We start from the raw sequence: 27,751 nt of genomic DNA on the forward strand, positions 1-27,751 counted from the left end.
TCTGCAATAACTGTTTACAAATGCACATTGTTTCCACCTTAAACTAAGCAAAGTACCACTACTACAGTACAACTGCATATTTGTATTGGCTTCCTTAATTACTGTATTTTTCATTTTAAATTACTATGTTGTCAATATTTTAGAGAATTTGCTTTTCTAACTTGTTTTCTCCAGTATTTCACTAACATTTGGTATTTTATTGCGTTTTTAAGTATGTTTCATTCTAAACATTTTTTTTTGGCCACACACTGTATACATGCATATACATTTGGTACACACACACTGTTTACATGTATATACATATATGCACATGTACATACATATATATGTATAAATTGAAAATTGTTTAACTTAATAATAATGTGCAATTTATAGTTAGCATTTTTAAAAGTTTATATCTTGAATGTTCCTGTTTTGATAAATATTACTGAAATATAAAGGAATTTCATGATTAAAGAATTTAGATTTTGATCACAGAAATCTATTTTTCTCAGATACACCTGTAAGATCAGTTGAGTGGAATGAATTTCATACCCAAGAGCAGTGTGAACAAAAGAAATCTGAAGTAAGAGTTTTATTTTATTTTTGAAATGCAAGAATCTTAGAAAATTTTGCTCTTTTGTTTTTATTTTTAGAGATGATTTTTGGTGTTACTTAAATATAGATTTGCAGATTGTAATTTATAAATTAGTATCATTAGTATTGTTTTAAACAAGCTTAAAAAACCCAAAGATTTATATTTCTAAATTTTCAGCTGAATATAAGATTTGTTCTCTGAAGTGAAAATGAAACATGAATTACAGATAAGAAGTCATGGCATTTTACCTTGCAATCATGGCATTTTACCTTGCACATACATGTATCATTATCAGAAATTAGATTTGATGGCTACAAAATTTGCATAATAGTTAATAAGCATAATATGTCAGAGTCAGTTGGGAGCAAGTATGGGTAGGGATTCAATTCAAACAGTGACCTGAATTTGGAACTTCCACTAGGCAGCCAAGAAAAGAGAATGAAGATGAAATTCCAGGTTTCAGGACTGTCAGAAGGATGGAGAGGGGAGAGAAAGAGAAGAGAAAGGGAGGGAGAGAAAAGAGGGGGGTGGAGAGAGAGAGTGAGTGTGAATGTGAGTGTGTGTGTGTGTGTGTGTGTGTGTGTGTGTGTGTGTGGTTAAGTAAAACATATTTCATGATTTTTATTTAAACTGCACTGGAAGCACTATTTTCTCAGTTATCACTTGGAAAATTCTGACATCTTAAAGGATTTAAGGTTTCATAGATGCATATTAATTTTTTTGTGTAAAATTAAGTTTTCCAAATTATTTATGTAAAATTAAGTTTTCCAAATAATTATTTAACAGGGCTTGATATCTACTGACAATAAAACATTTGGTAAGTGATTAAGCTTTCTTTCCATTTTGTTTTGTACATAAATGAAAAAATGTTTTATCATTTCATCATTCAAAAAAGAATTCCATTTCTTAGAACTTTGAGTTACATTTTGTGGTTCACTTCAAGAACACATGATTTCATCTATCAAGGCCATTTTATTTGGTTCAACTCTTGTTCATATTCTCTTATAAATCTATAAATCTGTCAGGAGATCTACTTGACATATTGGGGCCCATCTTCATTTCTGATCATACATCTCTTTGAAAATATCTTTTTGATCTTTTTTACACATAGTTTATCTTAAGGTAATGGCTGCCAGATTAGATAATTGCATTTGGCAAAAGCTTAGAAAATTCTTGGAATATTTTCTCCTATTTTTCTTTGAAATATGACTGAAATTCAAACCAATACAACAGGATCAAATTAGAAAATTTCTTAATCAAGTGACTGTCATAATTATCTAATATAGTTTACACATTGTCCTGATTTAGTTATTCGTAAATATATCACTGAACTGTAACTATAATTTCACTATTATGCCAAAAATGATTATTACACATAATGTAATCAAGAGTTTCATTTAAGCTTTTTATTTTTCAAAACATATGCATGGACAGACAATTCTTCAAAATTAGCCCTTGCAAAACCTTGTGTTCCAATTTCCCTCCTTCCCCCACGCCCTCCCCTAGATGGTAAGTAGTCTAATACATTTTAGAAATATATGTTAAATCCAATATATGCATACATTATAATCAAGTGTTTCAATGCTTGATATATTGCAGCTTAATAACATGCTTTATTTACTGTTTAATTTAAAATTATGCTAATCAGTTTTCTAAAATTGACCTTTTGGGTGATAAGTCCTCATATTTAACATATTTATTTTTAGGTATAAAGGCTAGCATGTCAATTCATTACTAATTCACTTTTAAGATGAAAAATATTGCTAAAAAACTGATTTTTCTAAAAGGTAAAATTGTTAAAAAAGAAAAAATTTAATTCCCAAATTCATATTCCCTGGATATTACAATTTAGCTTTTAAGCACATTCTGCATATAAGTCAAAGAACAGTATAGAAATCTTATTTATATTATGGTATAATGAAGAACAAACTTGCCCAAAATCTTTTGCATCAAATATAATTCGAGTAGGGTTTACACTTATCATCCCATAGACACTTTGTAGTCTGGAATGTCTGTAACCAGCACCAGAATTGCCTCTGGAAGAAGAGTACCATCCTCCTGGATATTAATTCTGTAACATCCATTTATCAAACACCAATCTCAACACAAAATCTAGGAGGACAAAACACAAGGCATTAGACTTTAAATTAAACATTTAGCATTAGACTCAGTATATTTGTAGGTTTTAGTTTTTATTTGTTTTGGTGGTGTGAACTATTGTGTTAAATTAAAAAAGTATATAAAGAAAACGTTTGGCATAGTGTATAGAAACTTGGACTAAAACCAGGAAGTTCTGGTTGTTTTAAGTACCTCTGAAACAGACTGTGACACATCTTAAGTCATTTAACCCTGTCTCAGACTTAAAGATAAGGTGCAGACTTTCACTGATAAGGGTTTTCTTACCTGACAGTTAACTCTACCAATTAAATCATAGGTCCAGGACTTATTTGCTTCCCTTTAAGTAGTTAGGATCACAAATTTAGTGTTGAAGACTTTAGAAATTTTCTTCACTTATATAAGTTGTAACTTGTTCAAGGTCATGTATAATAAGGAACAAAACTGGAACATAAACCCAGGTATTTAGATTCAACTTCATCAGTATATCCATGTTTACTACACTTTCATAAACTGAATAGATGATTACAAAGAAAATGCTCTTGAAATAACATGGTTTAAGCATCCAGCTACAGAAACCTAAAACTCCTCTTAAATTTAGCCGTTTTATTTTCCATGTTGCTGTGGGTATAACCATAGTTGTATCCCTATCCCCACTTTAAGAAAAATTTCAAAAAATGAAAACCATACCATATAATGTTGGAAAATTTAAGGCTAATACAACTGGCTCACATCAAGATATATAGTCACCTAATGCTCACATGACCTTCAAAAACACATCGTTAGTGTTGTTCAGAGTATACTTACGCTTACCTAGGTATTTCAGTAATAATCTCCTTTGTTATCTATATTACAGCTCTAAATTCAGAATGTTAAAAATGATTATAGCTAATAATTTTTTATTCTGTTTTGTCTTTTAGATCATCTTATAGCGAATGATGAGATGGAGACTAATCCAGAATGTTTACTCCCTACTTTAGGTAACAAAGATTGTATTTCAGAAAATCCAGCTGAAGCCACAGATATTGGTAATAATTCCATTAAACAATTTGCTGTTTTTACCTTTTATTATTGTCCTCCCCAAATTTATAACTAAGTAGCAGATGGTTATATTAGAAAGAAGAGAAGGCCAAACTCTCCTGTAGTTCTTGGATTTCCTTAAGATAAAATCAGTGGTGTATCAAACTTTGTAGTGTTTTATGTGAGTTCTAATATACTAACTAATAATAAGTATTTGCTACATTGATCAAGGAATAAATTAAAGTATACTTAAATGAATATATCCCATCAGAATGAATGAAAAAAAGAAAAATATTAATTATTGTTGAAATGGTTTTACTTTAGTTTGGAAGCAGTATCAAATGTATTATTTGTTCATTTGGTTTTTTTCCTCAAGTTGTATTTTGATTGAATAAAATATTTTTGTTAGGTCAGACACAGAGGATTTTTTTTTAATGTAAAATTTCTTTATAGAAAATTGTGTTCCTAAAGATAAAGGCAGAGTGAGACGGTTGTAAATAACATATTTCAAAACTTTGAAAATTTATTCTCTCTATATTTTGACTGTAGGTTTTGGTAATCGTTGTGGAAAACCTAAAGGACCAAGAGATCCACCATCAGAATGGACATGATGCAGGGAAACAAAGGACACACAGAATTATACTGGAAAATTCAAGTGCCACTGAAAACCAGATTGATGTATTTCACTTCCCCCCAAAATAGAGAAAAGATAGGGTTATTGTGGGTGGGAGCAGTTTTGAGCGGTTTCTAAGAGAGCAGTGTTGATTGTAACCTACAAAGGATATAAAGGATTTTAAACTTAAACATTCACAACAGTGGATTCCAGTATTACATTCTAATTTTTTGGGGGGAGGGAGGGAATGGGACCATCTACTCTGCCTTATTGTACACTTAGGAAAAAGTATTACATATGGTTTATTTTGTAACTTCAAGTATTATTGCCTTAATGTCTCTTAACCCTGTTACACGCTGCTTGTAGACATATGTTAATACAGTAATACTTTTATGAGAAATTGAGTTTATGGACTATTCTTTTGCTAATGTTTTATCATGTATGCATTATTTTGTATATGTACAGGGCAAGTAGGTATATAATTTGATAAAGTTGGAATCATAAGATATTAACAGAAGATGTAAGGAATCTCTGCATGGTCTAAATCTTTGTCTACCTTATTTGTAAATTATTTGCCCTGATGTTTTAGAAAATAGTTTCAGGTTTTTAAAATTGCTGGACACATGCTGTCAGCATTACAGGTTAGCAGAGATAAAAAAAAGATTGTAATAATTTTGTAAATTGTATGCAAAAGGTTATTTTTATATTATATACTGTTTGTTGATCCTAATTTGTCCTGGTTTTCATCTAGTTATAGAGATTCAGTAAGTGCCTTGGAACAATATTGAATTCTCTTAGCTCATGTGTGTTACTTTATATTGAGTTCAACTGGGATTAGAAGACTATCAAAATTGTCTTATGTTTAGGATATTTCATCTGCCAGTAAAAAAAAAAACAAAAACAACAAATTCTACAAATTGTCTCTTTTGGTTATCATTTTAGCTTTCTTAGGAAACTTGAACTTATATGGGGATTTTATTTTGTTTCTTTTCTTTTCTTTTTTTTTTTTTTTTGGATTGAAGTTCTGTTTTAATTATTCTTCCTAATTACCTTTCATGTCATAAATTATTCTTCCTAATTACCCTTCATGTCATAAGGACTAACTGAAATATCTTCAAAGTTAGGGCAAAAGCTACAATCCAAGAGATTTCTTTTCTTTTGATTTACAGTTAAATAGGCTTTTTAGATGTTCCCTTATTATCAAACAATTTGGAGAGATACAGAATGTAGAGAGAAGCTTTGAAGAAGGAAAGTGTGATCACTGTGAAAGGAAAAGGCTAATGGCTTTTTTTTTTTTTTTTAATTTTTTATTAAAGCTTTTTATTTACAAAACAGTGCATGGGTAATTTTTCAACATTGACCCTTGCAAAACCTTCTGTTTCAAATTTTCCTTTTCTTCCTCTCACACCCTCCCCCTAGATGGCAGATAGTTCAATACATTAAATATGTTGAAATACATGTTAAATCCACATGTATACATATTTATACAGTTATCTTGCTGCACAAGAAAAATCAGATCAAAAAGAAAGGGAAAAAAAACTGCAAAAGAAAACAAAATGCAGGCAAACAACAACAGAGAGAGTAAGAATGCTGTGTTGTGGTCCATACTCTGTTCCCACGATTCTCTCTCTGGATGTAGATGGCTTTCCCCATCACTGAGCAAGTGGAATTGGTTTGAATCATCTCATTGTTGAAGAGAGCCATGTTGTTGATGGTTTTTCTATGGTAGAAAAATTTTAAATCAATTCTCCTTCCATATTTATCCTCAATTTGATTTTTGCTGTTTACTCAGGAATTTTTATATTGAATCAACAAAAATTTACTCAGTTCATCCTGTCACCATGCTAGTTGTTAGCAACATTTACAAAGACACACACACACACACACACACAAATCTCTTCTCCCAAGCTTACATGTTATCAGAGATGATAAGTATTTATAAAAGTAGATACAGAATAAATAAAATGTAGTTAGGAAGGGAAAGGGCACCTAGTAATTGTTGGAATTCAGTGAAGTTGGTACTTGAACTGAGCATTGAAGGAAGCAGAGAACTGGAGAAAGTACATTAAGGAGTCAACTTAGTAGAAAGGCATGGAAATAATGAAGATGAACATGTGATGAACAGAGAACACCAGTTTGGCTGGATAAGACTTCAGAAAGATCCCATATGAGGTTAGAATAATGTCTCTCCAATATTTCAAATTTTGAGCAGAAATGGTAAGCCAGCAAACAAGACAGTTGAAGACTTAAATTCTAATGAGGAAATTCAACACTTAAGAAGGGAAGATGACAAGCATGTTTTTGTACAAAAATGGGTTTCAAGAAGGAAGGAGATGTAATACTTTTTTCTATTTCTGTAAAAAATTTTCTTCTCAACTTCTAGTTCATATTTGGAAATTAAGGCAAGGCATTTTGCTATTTTTGGTAATTGAAATGCTATTGGAAAGAATCTTGCACTTAAAATGAATCTTAAATGGGCTGTTAAATAAGCAATTGAATTATGAAGGCTCAGCTTGATTAAATGATTTGCCCAAAGCCCAACATAGTGACGCAGTGGCAGTGGGAGAAATACCAAACTGAGTGAATGAGTGATTTACTTTTAAAATGAATTTGGTAATATCATGGATTTTGGATTGGAGACACCATTAGTTAATAGTTTAAGTCAAAAATAATATTTACTAAGCATGTATTTTTGCAAAAATGTACACACAGTTCTTCACATATTTTGCTTTTTTTGCCCAAAGGTGTCTATCTGTGTGCTTTTAAGAAGTAATAATAGAATAGAATAATAATTGGATTCATGGATGAAATTATTAGCATATCTGGGAATTAAGAAAAAATGAGTTAATCTGTTTTCTTTTAAAAATATTTTAGATCATTTGTCACAAATGAACATTTCAAAATAATATAAAATCCATGTATTCGTTTATTTTAGGATTCATTGCAGGGGTCTTTAATTCATGTTCCTGAGTTTCAGGACACTTGTCTTTTCCATTTTTGACCCAAGTGTTTCCTCCAATTCTTTATATAGATAATATGTATATATATATATATATATATATATATATATATATATATATATACACACACACATACATACATACGCATATGTGTGTGTATGTATGTATGCACATACCTCATAGATTAAAAATTAAATTTTGTTATAATAAAATGCAACAGAAATCTACATATTTTAAAAATAGCTCCATCTTGATTTTCCAATTTTCTAATTTTATTTACTTTTTTGTTATATAATCCTGAAAAGCTGAAATCTCATTTTTTGGGTAAATGCAAAAGTTCTAACAAAGACTTTTAGCATAATCTCAGGAATCTTTTTTTTTTTTTTTTGCATTATACTGAATAATGCCTCGATGAGCTGTTTTAAAGTATTGCCTCTCGATGAGCTGTTTTATAGTATTTGTTGTAACTTATTGCTTGTAAGCACACAGAAAATTAAAAATTTTAAGACTTGTCATTTAAAAACAGCATTTGGATTGTTGTATATGATTCCAAGTATTCAGAAAGTTGATAACAATAATGATGGTAACAATAATCATGATAATAACAATAATGATGATAACAACTAATATTTTTACAGAGTTTACATTATATGCCAGACACTATGCTTCTAAATGCATCTTAATTCTTATTTCATTTCATCATCACATCTGGGATATAAGTGCTTTTCCTACTCCCATCTTACATTTTATCCCTGAGGCATAGGGGTTAAATAACTTGCCCAAGGCCAAACATGCAGAAAGTGTTTGAGATCATATTTGAACTTGGGTCTTAGGCTGTATCCATTGTGCCAATTGGATTTATTGAATTATACTTATTTTATGACTCCTCTCCACAAACTGCATTCAAGCCAAACAGGATTATTCAATTCAAATACATTCTATGCTTACCTTTCATAGCCATGCTAACTGTTCTTTGTATTTCAAACCTGCTAGCTCTTCCCCTTCAGTTTCTCCTCAAGCATAAAAGTGTAGCTTAAATATAATTTTTACTATGAAGAGGATCACTTCCTTGAGGGTCTCAACATGTAACATATTTTATTTGCCCCCTCTCTGAATGTAAGCGTTCCTGAGATTATAGTATCATAGGTAGAGATCTGAAAGGAACCTCAGAATTCATCTAGTCCAGCCCTCATTTTATAGATGAGGAAACTAAGGTCTAAGAAAGGTAAATGATATGCCCTGATATAAATAATAATATAAATATATATATTTGTTCTGGTATAAAGTAACTATATAAATAACTTAAGGTATGGATGTATCTGATAATTTATTGCTATGAGATATAATTCTTCTGTTTTTAAGCATACTTCCATTTCTTTTTTATACCTGTGCAATTTGTAGCTATCCAGAATAGTCAAATGCTTTAACCAATCTGTATTTCTGATTTTATGACATGCTTCTGACTTCAAAGATGATGTTAAAATACATTTTACATCTAATTCAATTGAATTCAGATTTCTCTTTAGTTCAGCTTCTGGCAAACACACAAATATAACAGGAGCTGCCTTAAGAGCACTTTTGTTCTTAAATGGGGGAGGAAGTTCTCTACAAAAATAAAAAAGTGTGGTAAATACAAAGGAGAATCCAGAAATGTTATCAGAAATTGAAGAACTGAGATAATTTTCTCCTGGCTTGATCACTAGAGGAGACTTCAGTAAATTGAAGTCTCATTAGCTTGAAGGTTGAAGCCTGAGTGGAGCCTTGAAGGAATGAAGCTTAAAACATAAACTCTTCCCTCGAGTGTATATTCCTTTAAGTAAGGCAGAGAGAAATAAGAGAAGATGAATTACAGAAGTAGCCTACTTTGGCTAGGATATAGAATATGTGAAGGTGTGAGAAGACAGTACTGTGGAAAAGATGATATACTAACCTAAAGAGTTTGCCTTCTGTTTGTTGAATATTAATGGGGAATCATTAAAGGTTTATGAACAAAACATGAAAAGCATGTTTATTAGAAAAAGTTCCTGGGCAGCAGTGTAATGATGGATTGAAAAAGGTAGAAGCAAGGAAAGGAGATTAATTTGATTATTAGAGTACTCTAGGCAACAAGCTATGAGAATCTGAGCCATGTTGATTGGTTGATAGCCATGCAAGATATTTTATTAAGAGAATAAGGCTTAAAACCTGTATATGGGAGATGAGAAAAAAAAATTAGAACACAACTTATGTTTGTGAACCTACTTAACTGTTTCCCAGAGGGAAATGGACATGAATTCAGATATATGCAATTTTAAATTTGTTCTTAAGAAACCAGTAAATTGGAAGATTAGGGAAGAGAGCCAAGGATAAAACCAGTGCTTAGGATAACTAGAGGGAGAAAGGAAACCATAGGACTGACATAAAAAAATTAGTAAGGTATATAACAAATAGTTTGAGATCTGCATCGCTAGAAGAACCAAGGAACTAACCATTTGATTAAGTCAAAGGTTAAGTTAAAGTAAGAGATTTGGAGTACTAATCTCCAGTACTAGCTAATATATTTAAACATTTGTTCTTCTAAACGTAATTTCCTGACACTGGAAACAAAAAAATGAAACACTATGGAAAATATAACCTGTGTGTGTAAGTAAATATAAGGTAAATGAATCAGGGAAGATTTCAAGACAAGTTACTAAAGTGAATTTTTTAATGAAAGATAAAAATTCTAAAAAATAGTGATGAGAAAGGGAAATAAATTCAAGGCTTGGGGTATGAAAAGAGATACAGAATATGAAATTTAGGAAGAACCCAGTAGCAACTGGATTGGAAAGGCTATGTATGAACACTAGTAATAAATCTGTCAAGGTTGGAATCAAAAATTGAAAGATGGCTTTTAAGTCAGAGTATGGTAGAGTCTGCTAACATTAATATGATTTCATTACCTAATGTCTTGTTTGTGAGTGTGCCTCTTCCCAACATTTATATATTTTTTTGACTAAGAAGTTTTAAGTTCAGTTCTTCCATTGTAGTCTTGGCAGTGCCCTTGGTGGGGCACTCTCTTAATCCAGTGATTGAGAGAACTTTCTGGTATGTATGTGCCTATGCCAATTGATTATTTTTCTGATTCCTTTGTTGTTTTAGTTCCCAGTATTTTAACAACCCATCTCTAAACCAAAAAAAGTTTCCTCCAAACACATTTCAAAAATGAATTTTCTGGATAAAATGGCTATTTTGAACCAAAGGGAATACTCTTCATTGGTCCTGAAATTATATAACTGACTAGATTGAAGGTAATAGTGACATTCAGTATCAAGAAATATCAAACAAAAGACTTGAAAAATAAAAATATGAAATTGAAAATTATGATCCCAAAAAAACTTTTTATGTCCCCTTTTCAAGGATTCTCAGTAGTTATTAGGAAAATGAACATTTCATTTTTGTGATCACATCTCCTTACATTCAGCTCTTTACATTGCTCACAAGATACAAGCAAAGGTAACAGATTAAGCAATATTTTTTTACCAGTCATTGTTTTAGAATTTTTATTAAGAAAGAAAAACTAATGTGAGACTAATAGGGCATTTTTTTGTTTATTTTAGAAAACCAACTACCCACTATCCCTTCAATCATCTGATCTGATACTTATATCATCGAATGGCTGGCAAGAGGTCATACCTTGAAATGTAGACCTACAGATTTTCCTGTTCCCAATTTTTCTGAAGTCCTTAGTTGTAAATAATACCATATAATAAATATATTTGGATACTTAATTTTTTTTGTGGTATGTATTTGCTGTCTTTCCTCCACTATGAGTTATAATTTGCTATTACTATTGTCTCCTCACCCTCCTCAAAAAAAAACAAAAAACCTCATTTTGAAGAGATTTTTAAAATTTGATCTTTCATACGTTTTTAAGAAAAAAACAGTGAATATAGAGAATCATGTGCAGGTAAAGAATTTATATTTTTATTATCTTTTCATTTGTTTATTTTTATATATTACTATGTTATTTATATCAATTATATTTGTAATGTTATATCAGAGAAGTAATAGATTTTTTTTTTTTTCCCAGCAAAAAGATTAGATCTGTTCCTTAGGAAAAATGTTTTGGTAGCTGTTTAAGGATAAATTGGGAAAGGAGACTGGAAGCAGAAATTAAATTACTAAACTATTACAAATATCCATGAGAGAAGTAACGAAAGTGAAAACTCCATGATAGCTTTGTAGGTAGGTAGAAGGCTATGCATATGAAAGATAATCGAGGAAATTTATTAGACTTGACAAGTGACTGGAGAGGTTTTTTAAAAAAAGGTCACATGTCAAATTTTCTACTCAACTCTGGTCTTCACATAAGGAATGTTTGGAAGTCCTCATTTTTAAAGGTTCTTACTACCATCCCCCTCCCCCTCAGGATTATGTTCATTTTTGCTGGTTAGCTCATTCTAGGTTATAAGCCCATATGCTTTGCCTTCTGGAATATTTTGTTCCAGGCTTTCTACTCTTTGCCATAATGACTTGCTACATTTTGTGTAATACTGATTGTGGCTCATTATTTTCTAGTTGTTTGTATTTTTTTCCTGAACCTGTGAGCTCTAAATTTTGGTTAAATTCCTGGAAGTTTTCATTTTAAAACTTTCAATGAGGGATGAATTGTTTCTCCCAATTTCTACTTTTCCTTTTAGTTCTATCATCTGGAGAGTTTTTTTTTTTTATCATAATTTTCAGGTAGTTGAATCTTAAATGATTACTCTTTCTTTTCTAGACCAGTTTTTCCTTCTCAGGCTTTTGATTTTGATCATTTCTTGATGTCTCAATGAGTTATCTTCAATTTGGTCAGTTCTAAATTTCAAGGATTTTTTTTTAAAATCTTTTTTCCATATACTTATATTTTTCTTTCTTTGCTAACTTTTGCTTCTTAGCTTATCCACCTCCCCCACCCCCCACTACTCTCATTTTTAAAGTAATTGTTTTTAGCTCTAACTTTTTAAAGTCTTTAACTGGTTCTAGGGATTCTTTTTACTTGTGGGAAACTTGCATTTTTCCTTGCGATTTCCTTGTAGATTTTTTTCCTTGGAAGAGGTGGGAGGTTGTTCTCCTGTTAAATCTTGAGCTTCTTTGTTGCCGTAATAGCTCTTTATGCCAGGGATGGGTGGTAGGAGCGGTGCTATATAGGGGATTATACTTTTTTTTTTTTGTTTACTCTTCCAAGTACTTCTTGGCTTTGTAATTTTAGGTTAGTGCTAAATGCTACAAATTTCTAGAAAGTATTTTTGGCCTGAGCTTCTGTCCTCATGTTCTGTTGCTGCTTAGTGCTTCTCAAGTGATATGATCTGGAAGTAGGTCTACTTACTTGCCTTCCTGATCTGATTTCTTCAAGTTTCTGGCCTGGCTTTGGTTGTCAGAATTGTCAGTTTGCGCTTGATTCAGTAGACTGCTGCTAGACTCATCCCTCTCTAACATTCTCCAAGTTCAAAGCAAGTACCAGTTTCTCTTTAGTGTGAGAATACAGATACTTCTGTAATCAGCATTACGGAGCTACTGTAAGGTTCCAGTGCTTATTCATTACACCAGTACAATGGCTCTCTGGCCTGGATCTGTGACCTAGAACTGGGTAGGGACAATAGCTTTTCATGGGCCTAATGCTACAGAGGATCCCTTGGCATTTCTTTCTATTATACCTTTTTTATGTCAGCTTTTAGTCCAGAGATGGTGGCATCCTCTCCCCTTTTCCCTAACATGAGTACTAGATTTGACCCTATCTCTAAACTGTCCGTCCCAACGTCTCTGTCTCCTTAAGCCACTCTGTATTAAAATAAATAAATAAATAAAATGACTCATTACTTATATTCACTTTGCTGATTAAAACTCAGTTTTCAGAGATGTTTGAGATTCATAGGAAGACATTTCACAGGATATGTCTAGCATGCAACTGTTAATGTGGATTAAGAAGAGCCGTAGAATACACAGAATTAGAGTTGGGACATAGACTTGAGGTTCACAAGATAACGAACTGTTAGAAATTGATAAGATCACCAAGGGTATAGAGACAGAAGGGGAAAGGGCCCAGTAGGGGGCTTTGAGTGATACTCAGATTTAGAGGACATGATATAGATGATAGGATCTGACAAATCAATTCAGAGATAAAAGCAAGATAAGCCAAAAGGAGATAGCATCCAACAAAAGAAGATGCTACACAGTGTTAAGATAACTGGAAAAGCTATCTATTGTGCTGCTGAGATTAGAGCAATTTGGATCAGGTCAAAAGTCAGAACAAGAAGTTGAAAAAACACCAGCCCTGAAATCAGGAAGACCTGAGTTCAAATCTGGTCTCAGACACTTAACATGTCCTAGCTGTGTGATCCTAGGCAAGTCATTTAACCCCAATTGCCTCAGCAAAACAAACAAAAAAAAAAGCAAGAAAAAGAAGATAAAAGTGCTTACTAGAGCAGGAAATGAGTCTGAGTAAAGAATTTTAGAGTGAGACTGATGTTTGTAGAAAGCAGGCAAGGAGCCAGAGAAAGAATGCTCCAGAGATGGTAAGAGAAAAGGTCAAAAGTGCAAGTGGTAGAATAGGCCTCAGCCAGAAAAAAATGTACCTCTTTGTTTAAAGCAAAATATGAGATAAGTGAACACATAGAAGGCAAACTTAACTAGTGTCACTTTTCTCAAAATAAGTTATCTGGTCAGTTTCGTTGATGTGCTAGGCTTTATGTTCTAGAAACTGGGGCTACAAAGATAAATTTCGAAACAACTCCCACCTCATAAGGCAAATCAAAACAACTCTGAGGTGCCACCTTATGAAGGGATGCCCATCATTTGGGGAATGGCTAGTCAAATTATGATATTTGTGATTGGATTGTGGTATATGATTGTGATGGAGAACTATTATGTTATAATAAATGATGAAAGGGATATTTCCGAAAACCAGAAAAAATTTGTAAATGAGCTGATAGTGAAGTGAATAGAACCAGGAGAATGATTTGTATAACAAGAGTAATGTTATGAAACATAATAAATATGATTCTAAAGGATGCGTGTGATACATTTTCGTATTTCAACTGATAATCTACGGAATGAAGCATTTTTTTCTTTGCCTTTAAAAAAACATGCCTAGTTTATTTTGCAAGATAATATGTATTGGTAATGGATTTTCTTATTATTGCCTTCTTAGTGAGTGGCAGGGGAAGGGAAAGAATTTGGAACTTGGGGGGAAAAAACCCAAAAAGATAAAACTAGGGAACCCAACTTGATTTCAAATTGAAGGAGTGCTACACATAGGTTAAGTTGGTGCTGAAGTTTTTCTTCTATTTATGTTCTACAAATTATTTTGGGAGAAAGATAAAATAAAAAGATAAAGTAAAGAAAAGATAAAGTATATATGTAATGCTATATACAATCAATTTTATATTTTAACTCTTTTACAAAATTCTTTCTCTCCTGCCTTCCTGCCATCCAGGTATAAAGCAAAGTATGTATTGCTGGAGTCTCTAAAGGATTTTACAAAATGAAACATTCAGAGTTGGGGATCTCCTTTATAGAACACTGTCACTTAGTTGCTAAAATTTTGTCCTCTCGCCACTTTCAACTATAACAGGTTCATAGGAAAGATATGTGGAACTGACCACAGAATGGAATTAAGTCTCTTTCATTGCTGGCAGTATGATTTTGCTTGTCATTCTAAAAATAATATTTAACTATTCTTTAATGCCACTTGAACTCAAGTGGGCTGCAAACAGCTATTTAATGAATATTGAATAAATAATGTTTTATAAAATGTTTCCCCTTAACTAGTACATTACCTAATAAAAAAAAGTTTTCTTACTTTTTGGGAAAGACCTTAGCTCATAAAGGACATGGCCTCTTGCTTTATCTGGGGCCATTTCCATTTGCCCTGATTATGTGGACCCAGATGGCTCCATAGAGAGTAAGATGATTTTGCACAGCCTGCCTCACTTAAATTCACTTGCCATTGAATTTTCTCTTTCCTCATGTCATAGATCTCTTTAAGAATGAAGTGACAAACATTTTTCTTATCTTTCTTGAAAGAGGTTCTGGATCTCAAAGTATACTGTACAAGGAGAAGATGGCAGTCTTATGTAACATTTATGCTCCCAAGGGAAGGAGTCCAAAGGAGGTATTGTTAGGGTAGGCTCTTAGTAACATCTCTGGTGTTTGAGGTAGTTCCTAACTTTGGGGCTTAGGGCTCCCATTGCACTCTCTGTGCCTTAAGTCATGGTTTGTGAAGTTTGGGCAGCTGCCAAGACCATTCCTTCTACGCCTTGGCAACAGTTAATGATTCTACAGAGATAAAAAAATGTAAAAAAAGCATCATTAAGATAGAAAATAACACAAGAAAGGAGCCAGCAAGCAGTCCTGGAAAAATTTAAGAGGAGAATGTCAGCGAAAAAAGAATTTGCTCAGGAATTCTGAAATATCTGATGTAAGGGGGTTCTAACCAGTAAACCAGTAAAAAGATTTTTTTTGTGTGTTTTTTTTTTTTGCTGAGGCAATTAGGGTTAAGTGACTTGCCCAGGGTCACACAGCTAGGAAGTGTCAAAGTGTCTGAGACCAGATTTGAACTCAGGTCCTCCTGAATCCAGGGCTGGTGTTCTATCCACTGCGCCATCTAGCTGCCCCTGTTTTTTTGTTTTTTTTTAAAGAATTCTTATGTAGTCAAGTAGGACCGGAAATTGGGGTATGAAGCTGGGATCCTGGTTGAAGAAAGCATTTGTGCTGGCGAAAGCACCTTGGTAATCATTGAGCTAGTTGCTATTCAAACTTTCCATCAAAAGAACAGGGTACTTAGAACTGTTCCCTGGTAGTGTAAGACTCAGAGGACTTGATCTTTCCTATGGCATGAGGAACCTATTTGAGATTCTTAAAACTAAATGTTTATTCAGCTTCAACAAAGACATGTCGGCATGTCTTTGTCCAGCACTTAGCAATTTATAAAGCCTTTCACATTGTCATTTCTTTAGGTCTTCATAGCAATCATGAGGAAAATAGTAATAACTATTATTCTCATTCAATGTCTTGCCTAGTGTCACACAGCTCTTGATACAATCAAGAATCAAATCCAGGTCTTCTGACATAAAATCTAATGATTTTTTTCCATACTACCTTAGTGTCTTAAGGCAAAATCAGTACCTTATCACATAATTGAGTTGCCTTTATTTTAGCTCAAAAAAGTGATCTGAGTTACCTTTGTTATGTCTTTTACTATTTTAAAAATTAATCCTTTTTATAAAGAAAACATTTATAATGTTAATTTTTTTCACAAATAAAATCAATGTAGATAGAATAAATGAAGTAAGTGGGTTAAATATTGGTACTAAATATCTGATAAAAATTCTAAAACATTTAAAATTTTAAAACATTCTGAATTTATAGAAATAACATATCTCTAAGATTGAGAGAAATCCTACAATAGATCTAAGAATTTGACCTCAAAAGAAGACAAATTCTGAAAAATTGTATGAAAAATGTTTTAAAATACTAGAAATCAGAATAACAACAAATGAAAACAGGTACCCGTGTTTCCCCGATAATAAGACACTGTCTTTTTTTTTTTTTTTTTTTTGGACAGAAAAAAAAAAAAACACCAGAGGGCTTATTTTCAGAGGAGGGCTTATTTTAATGAACATTGACAGCAATTTTAATAAACAGGTAAATATGAACAAAAAAAAAAGTACCTTTATTCAATAATGATCATGTCATCTTCTTCAACAACATTGTCATAAGTGTCCATACCCTAAATTCCGTCCTGGATGTCTTGCGCCTCTATTTCCTTCAGAAGAAGTGGACCCAATCCAGCAATATAGCTCTCTTTAAATGAACATGTCTTGTCCAGGTAACCTACTCGTAATGCCTTGGCGACACAGCTGTCAATAATTTTATCCCATGACTTCTTCACCCAAGTCACGACTTCTTGCAGACAGGGCTTCACAAAGTTTCCACGCTGATTTCTTTCCATTTTATTTTCAATGTAGTCACTGACTTCCATGCGCAAATGGTCCTTGAATGGCTTGTTTATTGCAATATCAAGGGTCTGGAGATAGGCAGTCATTCCTGCAGGAATCATTACTTGATCTATTCTTCTCTCTGCAAGGAAGTTCTTCATTTCTTTAGTGCGGTGAGTACTGGCTGAGTTCTTCTTTTATCCTCTATCATGCCCCCTGAATTCTTCTTTTATCCTCCATCATGCCCCTTTTATCCTCCATCATGCCCCCTCACTCCCACTTACATACCGGGTTTTTATGTTGTCCTGCCTCAGCTCTCCTCCGCAGCACTGCTCTCAATGGCGCCAGCAAGCAAATCACTGGGGAAGAACAGTACGCTTTGATCTAGCAGTTTCTACTGGGCTTATATCCCAAAGAGATACTAAAGAAGGGAAAAGGATCTGTATGTGCCACAATGTTTATGGCAGCCCTGTTTGTAGTGGCTAGAATCTGGAAAACGAAAGGATGCCCATCAATTGGAAAATGGTTGAGTAAATTGTGGTATATGAATGTTATGGAATATTATTGTTCTGTAAGGAATGACCAGCGGGATGAATACAGAGAGGACTGGCAAGACTTAAATGAACTGATGCTAAGTGAAATGAGCAGAACCAGGAGATCATTATATACCTCAACAATGATACTATTGGAGGATGTATTCTGATGGAAGTGCATCTCTTTGATAAAGAGAGCTAATTCAGTTTCAATTGATCAAAGATAGACAGAAGCAGCTAAACCCAAAGAAAGAACACTGGGAAACGAATATAAACTGCTTGCATTTTGTTTTTCTTCCCGGGTTATTTATACCTTCTGAATTCAATTCTCCCTGTGCAACAAGAAAACTGTTCGGTTCTGCACACATATATTGTATCTAGGATATACTGTAACCTATTCAACATGTAAAGGACTGTTTGCCATCTGGGGGAAGGGGTGGAGGGAGGGAGGGGAAAAATCAGAACAGAAGTGAATGCAAGGGATAATGCTGTAAAAAATTACCCTGGCATGGGTTCTATCAATAAAAAGTTATTTAAAAAAAAAAAAAAAAAAGGAAGAACAGGATGACGCACTCACTGCTGCAACTCTGATTGGATGCAGCTCGGAGCACAGCATGCGTTTCACCGGGGTGGGGGACAGGGACAGGGACGGTGCATACAGAGGGTACCGTAATGTAGCGTGTAGCGCAGGGGATCACCTTCACTACAGTAGCAATCTCAATAGGGCTTATTTTCAGGGGAAGGCTTATTTTAGAGGAATCTTACACAGTAAGAGGAGGGCTTATTTTCAGGATAGGTCTTATTATCGGGGAAACACAGTATAATTTATGACTTAACCACTTAATCTCAGTAAGTATTACTGAATCAAAAAAGCACCTTGTATTCTTCCAACTCTTCAGCAAAGAGGTTTGCAATTATCTCAGTGGAAAAAATCATCCTTCGTTAACATTTTTAGAGGTCTAGTTCTTTAATTTCAACATAACCTGATTACTTCTGGTAATGCCACCTAAATTAGCAAGGACAGAGGGTTTTGTTTTTAACAAAAATTTTTTTTAAAGCAACTATGAATCAATTCAATAAATCCTAGCAAACAATGTTGCTTTTAGTTTTGAAAGAAATAGGAGTTCAAATTGAAGAAGCAATAAAGCCCTGAACCAAAGGGGAGGTTGATTGAGATTAAGACTATGATTTGGGAAGTATACTACAATAGTCAAGCTGCTTCTACTTGAATTATTGTACTATGAGAAAATGGAGAACCAGTGAAACTTCCTCTTTCCCCTATGCTTCTGCCTCCATCTATAGATAACATTTATTTCTAACTTGTTCTATTACTTATAATGTGTAACTGAGTTGTCTTTGAACATGTTTTTCCTTGGCATGAAACTTCAGATTTGTGATGACTATGTGGATATTAATTGCATGCAAAATAAAAGATGCTAGTGACTAGTTTTAACAAGGCAGAAGGCTGAACCTTGATCTAGAATTGATGGATCTCTAATTTGGGTAAGACATGTTAGGCTTTTGGTTATCAATCTTTATAAGTTTCTAAAATAGAGAGATGACCCACATAAAATACAAAGCTAGGCTAAATAAATCATTTTAATTTAAGCCTGATTCATAGGAAGAAAAAAAACAAAACAGCCTTAGTTTCCTACATAAAGAAGGTGGAGAGAAGGACATGGACCAAATGAAGATCATTCTTCTAAGGTCACCTAGTGGAAGAGAGGTATGATATGAAACACTGGCCACTTCTGGGGAAGGCCACTCTATGACAGGGAAAACCCACTCACACACAGCCAAACCTTCCTTCACAGAAACCCCTTCTGATTTTAGTTGAACAGAATATTACTGAATTGTGATGAATAATATAAAGAATTTGAAGAAACATGGAAAAAAGAAATTAATTAAATTTTAAAAATTAAAAGCTAGAAGAACTGTATGCACAATGAGTAAAATGAGGTCATTGCTAAAAGATGACAAAACAGAGGTCAAAATAAAACAGCACTGGACCAAGAGTATAAAAATTAAAGCATGTCTTTTGTTTCTGTTAAAAATACATAAACTACAGAAGTAGAGAGGGGTATGTATTATCAGTTACAAGATGTTATGTTATGTGATTTTGCTTAATTGTTTTCTGGAAATTTTACAGTTAAATTGTTTAGGTTTTTAGAAGTAATACTATTTCAATACCCTTTGATCCAGCAGTGCTATTACTGGGCTTATACCCCAAAGAGATACTAAAGAAGGGAAAGGGACCTGTATGTGCCAAAATGTTTGTGGCAGCCCTGTTTGTAGTGGCTAGAAACTGGAAAACGAATGGATGCCCATCAATTGGAGAATGGCTGGGTAAATTGTGGAATATGAATGTTATGGAATATTATTGTTCTGTAAGGAATGACCAGCAGGATGAATACAGAGAGGCTTGGAGTGACCTACATGAACTGATGCTAAGTGAAATGAGCAGAACCAGGAGATCATTATACACTTCGACAACGATATTCTATGAGGATGTATTCTGATGGAAGTAGATTTCTTTGACAAAGAGACCTAATTGAGTTTCAATGGATAAATGATGGACAGAAGCAGCTACACCCAAAGAAAGAATACTGGGAAACGAATATGAACTATTTGCATTTTTGATTTTCTTCCCAAGTTATTTTTACCTTCTGAATCCAATTCTCCCTGTGCAACAAGAGAACTGTTTGGTTCTGCAAACATATCATTGTATCTAGAATATACTGCAACATATCTAACATATATAGGACTGCTTTCCATCTAGGGGAGGGGGTGGTGGGAGGAAGGGGAAAAATCGAAACAGAAGCGAGTGCAAGGGACAATGTTGTAAAAAAAAATTACCCTGGCATGGATTCTGTCAATATAAAGTTATTATTAAATAAAATAAAATAAAAAAACAAAACTTTTATGGTTTGCCAAGGAAAAAAAAAAAAAAGAAAAAAGGACAAAAAAAAAAAAGAAGTATATTATTTCAAATCAACAGTTATAACTAATGTTTGTTGCTAGGGCTAAAGTTTTTAAAATTGAAATAGTTGGTATTTAAACCTAACCTTTTCCATCTTTTCTAGTCCTCTTGTATTTACTCTTTTCCCCATACTCTAATCCATGGACCCTGGTCTTTCTTGCTGTTCCTCATCTCTTCACTCTGTCATGTTGCTGTCCATCCTTGCTTTCTGAAATGCTCTGTCTTCTAACTTCTTATAAGATTGTAGCAAGCCTCTCCTATCCTTCCCAGGCTTTTCCCTCTTAAGATTATTTTCATTTAGATTGTGTGTGTATAGGTCTGTATACATGAACAGACACACAAATGCTGTCTCTCTCACTGTAATGTGAGCTCCCTGAAGGCAGGGAATACATTTTCCCCCTTTCTTTGTATTCTCAGGGCTTAGTACAGCCCCCCTGGCATGTAGTAAGTACTAAATAAGTGCTTGTTGACTGACATTGTTGGCCAATTTTGCTTTGTAACAGTCCTTCTGATGAATATAAGGCAGACAGTGGTAAAATGGAAAGAGCCCTGATTCAAGACAAGATGATATTGGTCCAAAAACCACTTCTGAAGATTACTGTGTTTTCTTTGGCAAGTAATGATTATGATTAGATGGCCTCCAATTTCCTTTTCAAATCTAGAGTTATGATACTCTAATTCTTTTTATGCAGTAACTGAAAAAACTTTGGACTGGGAAGGTCCCAGGGACCTTCTTTCAGAAGTTTTCAGTACTGTTGTTTCATAAAATCACAATTTCAGACTTGGAAGAAAATTTAAAATCCATCTAGTTGAAACTTCTCAAATTGTACTGATTAGAAAACTTTGTACTAAGAAAATTGAGTAACCTAATGTGCCTTATATTTTAAATAAAGTGATTGTATCTGGATGCTATCCAAGAACATTTTCACTTCTAAAATTTTATAATTCTATAAAATTCTAATTTTACAATGTTTACTTGATTGGAAATATTAATTTAATGGTGTCCATAAAACAAAACTATTACCATTTTTTTTAATATTCTTTTGGCCACTGGAGGGCTTTCAAATGCAATAGAATTGACTGTGGCACTTAAATATTTCTAATGCTTTTCCTTCAAGGATATGAGGATATAATCCAGGAAGAACTAGTGAGTAAAGTATAGATAGCATGTGGGAGATACTAGTAGGCTGAGGGAACTTGGACTTTTTTTGAAATTCAATATAATGCCAGTAACAACTAGATTTAGCCATATGATCACACACTTTTATTGATTTAAAAAAAAAAAAGGTAAAGCTGAAGGAAATGGTAAAGGCTATCTATAAGGATGCATAAAGGAGAACATTTTTCTAGGTTAGTGAAACCAACAACTCCCATTTTCCTGACTGTTTGTCCATTATATATTAAGCTGTTTCCACAAAGGAAAGTTTCTGGAAGCTTCATAGGAATAATTGATAAGTACAAAACTGTGAAGTACAGCATATTATTTCCAAAATAATTTTCACTGAGTTTAACTTAATATCCCCATTCAAAACAACACAAAATTATTGAAAAGTGAGAGGGGAAAATTAGTATTCACAATCATCAAACAAGTCCTGCTTCCAAATACAACTCTTGTGCTATATAGATTGAAACTGTCCTATCTGACGCCAAATCTAGCAACTTTCGTGTATTAAAAACACTCCTAGGCTAAGCCACAGAATTTGATAGATGTCTCTGTAGTTGGTTGTGTTTGCTTAGTTAACTCTGCTATCCCATATGGGATTTCTTGGCAAAGATATTGGAATGATTTGCTATTTCCTTCTACAACTATTATTTTTTTTTAAATGAAGCAAACAACATTCAGTGATTTGGTTAGAGTCACACAACTAGTGTCTGAAGCCAGATTTGAACTCAAAAAAATGGCTAGCACTCTATCAACTATACCACCTAGCTATCCTGTCTCAATAGTACTAAAGTTAAAAAAAAATTAAAGCTAAGTCATTCCTTCAAATACAGGAACAAAAAAATATGTAATTGAAAAATAAAAACCACTTATGGAATTCCTACTTTATAGAAATCTTTTCTTCTCATGCTCTGTCTTCTAGCCCTATTTGTTGTCTTTCCATGTACCTGGAAAACATATCTGCAGTTCTCATTTCCAGTACCAACTTTTCTAATATTCCTACCACTCCTTTACTGCCTCTCCTTTGCCCCCTTACTCCCACCCTACTGATTCTGGGGGAGCAGAACTTAAAAACTACCTTGTTCCCTACTGCAACTTTCAGATATTCCCTGTTAACATTACTTCCTTCCTATTCAAATGTCATCAAATATAGAATTTGGTCACAGCTATTTATTGGTCTATTCTTTTCTCAAGGAATTCAGTACCTAGTTGTATCTTCCAGTCTACCTGAAACTCTGCCCTTATATTAGAGGATTTAAATACACACTAATGTTTAATCAAACATCCTTGGCCTTCCTATTCCTTATATTTTTCTTCTTTCAAAATTCTTGTTTTTAACCTTACCAAATTCCAAACCTGATTTATTTCCATTGTCTCCCTTTTCTGATCCTGTTTTGCTATTTAATCTTGAATCTTTGCCATATGTAATCAGGCTTTCTTTTTATTACTAAAATCATTCTTTATTCCATTCCATCTAGGAGAGGAATGATAATTACTAAGTAGAGGACTGTAAGGGGTCAAAAAAGAAATGACATTTTCTTTTTCCTTTTATTTTAAACAAGAAAGTTATTTAAACAACAAGATGCTTGACTTGAAGGGAAAACTAGGATCATTTTTTTAAATAGTAACTTATTCCTTCCAAGAGTCAGATTGCCCTACATGTAACAGCTATGTACAAAAAAGTTACAAAATTATCCTTGGCTTTACAATGATAAATGATAAAACACTGAATATTATCCAAAATATGCAAGCATTTTTTGGGGGTGTTTTTGTTGTTGCTGTTGTAAACTGACAGCAAAATAACTTACTAGAATATATAGATAAAAGTTGAATAAGCATGATACTAATGGAAAAAAGGAATATTTTCATTGAACCAGTTTGTTTTTTTTCCCTCCCCATCTCCATTTGATGTTGATCAATTTAGTTTTTAAAAAATGCATTTACTTTATGTACAGAAAAGGGAATCAAAGAGAGAAAACTATACTGCAGTAGTTAGGATGTAGATGAACTAAATCTTGGTTTTCTAATTGTGAATATATTATTTTCCTTATCGTTTAGAGTTGTAAGCAATTATATCTTCATCTTCCATTTCCAGTTGTGCAGGTGTGTTTCATTAATTGTCCATCAAATTGGAATCTGGTCTGCCTCATTAACAAATTCTTGTCACCCACAATAGGCTTTCTTTAGTTTACTAAGTGATATGTGGCTCTTAATTTTAATGTGCACCACTGAACCATCTCTCCTTGCCAGCTTCAAATTAATGTAGTCATTGTTTTCAGTCTTGACTCCTTTGGCTTTTTGTTGGCCATAGCCAAGTCCAGGGATCTTCTTAGCACTACTTCACAAGAGAAGCTGAAGGATGGTCTGCTCCAAGGGAAGGAGGGTAACAGCAGCTGAAGTAGGAGCAGGAGGTTGATAGGGAGGGGGATGAAGAAGAGTGAGAACTTTTCATTATAAAATCCATCTTTCATTATTCAATCTGTGGATCATCCAATGTTGAATTCATCTGTTTGAGTCACCTCATTTTACTGGCGCAAAAACTGAAGCCCAGAGGTGAATTGTCTGAATCATACAGGTAGTAAAAAAAGTTGGTATTTGGACCCATGTCCTTTGACAACAAATACACATAAATGTTAAATCTGTTTTTGAAGCAGAGCCTGCCTGTCAAGTCTAATGTAAAATATCAAAATATAGATATCCTAACGTAACCACAGATTAATTATGATTTAAGGCTACATGTCACCCAGTTCTTTTGGGGAGTATGAGACTATATTAGTAGGTTTTTTGTCAGCACAAACAAAACATGTCTTATAGATTTTATTAAGATAGAGGTGTAAAAAATATTGTTTTAGCTGGCATTGGGCAGGTCTCTGTTTAAACCACATTTAATTTTAAATATCATGCTTAAAGAAGAATAAGCTGGAAATAGTTCAGAGAAATGCATAACTAAAGATTTAGAAAATTAGACCCATGAGAAATTTTAAAAGATTTGTACATGTTCAGTCTAATGCAGGAATGTCAGACGCACTAACTATATATATGTAAAGAAATTTTATACAAGTTTGGAATTTAAATTATTTTCAGAAATAATGGCAGAAAATGAAAGAATAAGATAGTTATTTGACAATAAGAATGTACTTTTAATTATGATAAAAAATTAAAAACTTTAAAGAAATCACTATCTTGAAATACATTATTGATGACAATTCTTTGAATGCTGTGGAAATTATGAGGGGAATATGGATCAGAAAAAAGAAGAAATGGGAAAAATGAAATAAAATGAAGGCAAAGAAATACCTTTGGAAAACAGCGATTGTAATTAAAAAAAATTTTTTAATGAACTCAAACATAAAAAAAAAGATTTAAAAAATAACACAAAGAGAATTATCTATAATACCAATAATCTCCATTACATGCATTTTGTTTTTTTAAGTAATTATCAAATGTATTTTCTTCTGAACTTCTGCTTGCTTCTGTTTTTTTGAAATATTTTATTTATATGCTTTTCTTTTTGTTTTGCTCTCATTTCATTTCCTCATATCCCTCTCATTCCCAAAAAGCTCTTTTATAACAAATATAGTCAATCAAGAAAATCTTTATGTTTCTATTTCTTTTTCTTTTTAGTTTATTTTTAATACATAATGCTTTATGAAATATGTTGGGAGAGAAAAATCAGAGGAAAAGGGAAAACCATGGGAGAGGAAAACAAAACAAAACAAAAAATAAATGAACATAACGTGTTGATTTACATTCAGTCTCCTTAGTTCTTTTTCTGGATGCAGATGGTATTTTCTGTTTAATAGACATTTCAAATGAAAACAAGACATTCTTCACCTCCACCCTATCATCTCTGCCAGGAAATGGTAAGTATAAAATCAATGCAAGTCTTTTCAATTTATTATGAAATTCAATTTATTTTCCTTGTCAATCCTATAGTTAGCATTTCTAGAAGTACACCAATTATTAATGACAATGGACATCCTTGTATTACTTCTAATTTTATCCCTATGCTTCTAGCTTGCTCTTGGTTTTAGAGAGATTTATCATGTTAAAGACCATTTATTTTTATGCTTTTTAATACTTTAGTATACTAAATGTATGTGTTCTATTTTGTCAAAAAAAATTTCTACATACGCTACTTCTCTGTACTGCAATTATGTAAAAAGTACTGAGTTTCTCCTCCATCCTCATTCTCCTCTGGTGTACTCCTTTCTCCCTTCCTTAAAATCAGAAAAAAAAAAAAATCAGCTCTTGTATTATTTGATTCCATTTAAAATACTTGAAGACAGTAGGATTCTGAAGAAATGCTTTTTTTTTTTTTCCCTACTAGAACAAGCATGACAATTATTTAGCATCCTTCTAATTACTCAAATATATTTATCTTTATAGGTTTCTCTGTGTTTGTGTTTTAAAAATTTGTTCAGGAACACCTGAAAGTCTTCTATTCCATTTAAAAACCGTTTTTTCCATTTTTAGGATTACAGTCAATTTTACCATATAAATTATTTTTGTTCATTTTTCTTTTGCCTTGTGAAAACATTATATTTCAGTTTTTCTTCATCCTTATAGTAGTTGCAACAGATTTGTATAATCTTGATTACAGTTCTTACTAATTCTTTCCTTCTAGCTGATCCCAATTTTTTTTTTTTTTTTGCATTGAAAGCTCTAAATTTATGGGATGACATTCCCAATTGTATTCAATTTAGGTTTTTTCAATGGATTTTATTTTCATTTTTTGAACCTCTTGTTCTTAAAGACATATATGGCCAATTTTCTTTTATGATTTCTTGAAATATCATGTCCAAGTTTCTTCTTTGTTCATGGTTTTCAGGAAGTCCTAATTCTTCTTAAATTCTCTTCAACTTATTTTTCAGGTTAATTGTCTTCAGAATAGATCATTTTTTTCTCCTAGTAGTTTGCTTCACTTTGTTGGAATATTTTTTGCTGTATCATGAAGTCATTGAGTTCTGATAATTTCATTCAAAATAGAATGGAAATCTATGTAGATAAAGGTTTTGTATTTTCCATTTTAAGTTTTTTATTCTTCCAATTTTTCCTCTAGCACTCATTTCAATTAGAATTTCATTTTTCTCTTATTTCTTTCAGCCATGCTTATAATTCTTTTGGCCACAGTTATTTTCTATAAGGATAGGGAGCTTTTACATGAATTTATAGAGAGAGTTTATGAGAGAGGGGGGTGGGGAAGAAAAGAGGAGGGAGGAAGGAGTTAGGATAAGGAGGATGACAACAGCAACTGCCCTACTAATGGACTGTATATTCCTCGTTTTACATGACTACCTGGGTCCTGTGATCATGTGATGTTCTTACAATTAATTCTATTGGCTGTCTTCTGGCATTTTTTCTTCTTCATAGTTTTCTAGTTTCTGTATATTTTTCTCCTGGCTCTTTTCCCCATTCTATTAATTCATCACAATCTTGCTATGTTCCTCTGACTTCCTTAATTGATGGGCATCCACTTTGTTTCCAGCTTTTTGCTACTACCAAAAAAGTATAAATGTTTTATTTTTTGGTCTTCCTAGGACAAATGCTCAATACTGGGATCAAAGGGGGGTATGAAGGATATTATTAATTTTAGTGACCTGAGAGCAGAATATTTCACCTTGATACAAAAATCAAATTAGTTTTTTTTTTTAATACTTGCACTTCATAAAAAGTAAAAAGCCTTAAAAATTATTTGCTTTTGGAAATAACATCTATTAGCAAGACTAGCTACAGCAATGTTTACATTCACTTTAATAGTTCAGTTTATTGAGTCTCTCTATATATATAGCAACAGGTGTTAAAAATTTTATGTTATAAATAGGCAGTGCAAAGGTCTCAGGTGGATCCTAT

General features: G+C 32.8%; 1 protein-coding gene across 5 annotated transcripts in view; it reads left to right on the forward strand.

The window, feature by feature from the left end:
* Positions 1-5,657, forward strand: part of PTPN12 (protein tyrosine phosphatase non-receptor type 12) — an 83,135-nt gene extending 77,478 nt beyond the window's left edge. For 3 of the 5 annotated variants that reach the window (XM_051962024.1, XM_051962020.1, XM_051962023.1), the window contains 4 exons: positions 495-565; positions 1,364-1,394; positions 3,613-3,720; positions 4,262-5,657. In XM_051962024.1, coding sequence (XP_051817984.1) covers positions 495-565; positions 1,364-1,394; positions 3,613-3,720; positions 4,262-4,323 — 272 coding nt within the window. In that variant the 3' untranslated portion in view covers positions 4,324-5,657. The remainder of the gene's footprint in view (positions 1-494; positions 566-1,363; positions 1,395-3,612; positions 3,721-4,261) is intronic. The other 2 variants (XM_051962021.1, XM_051962022.1) reach the window with 2 other exon arrangements.
* Positions 5,658-27,751: the final 22,094 nt, after the last annotated feature.

Source organism: Antechinus flavipes, chromosome 5, assembly GCF_016432865.1.
Source record: "Antechinus flavipes isolate AdamAnt ecotype Samford, QLD, Australia chromosome 5, AdamAnt_v2, whole genome shotgun sequence".
Lineage (NCBI taxonomy): Eukaryota > Metazoa > Chordata > Mammalia > Dasyuromorphia > Dasyuridae > Antechinus > Antechinus flavipes.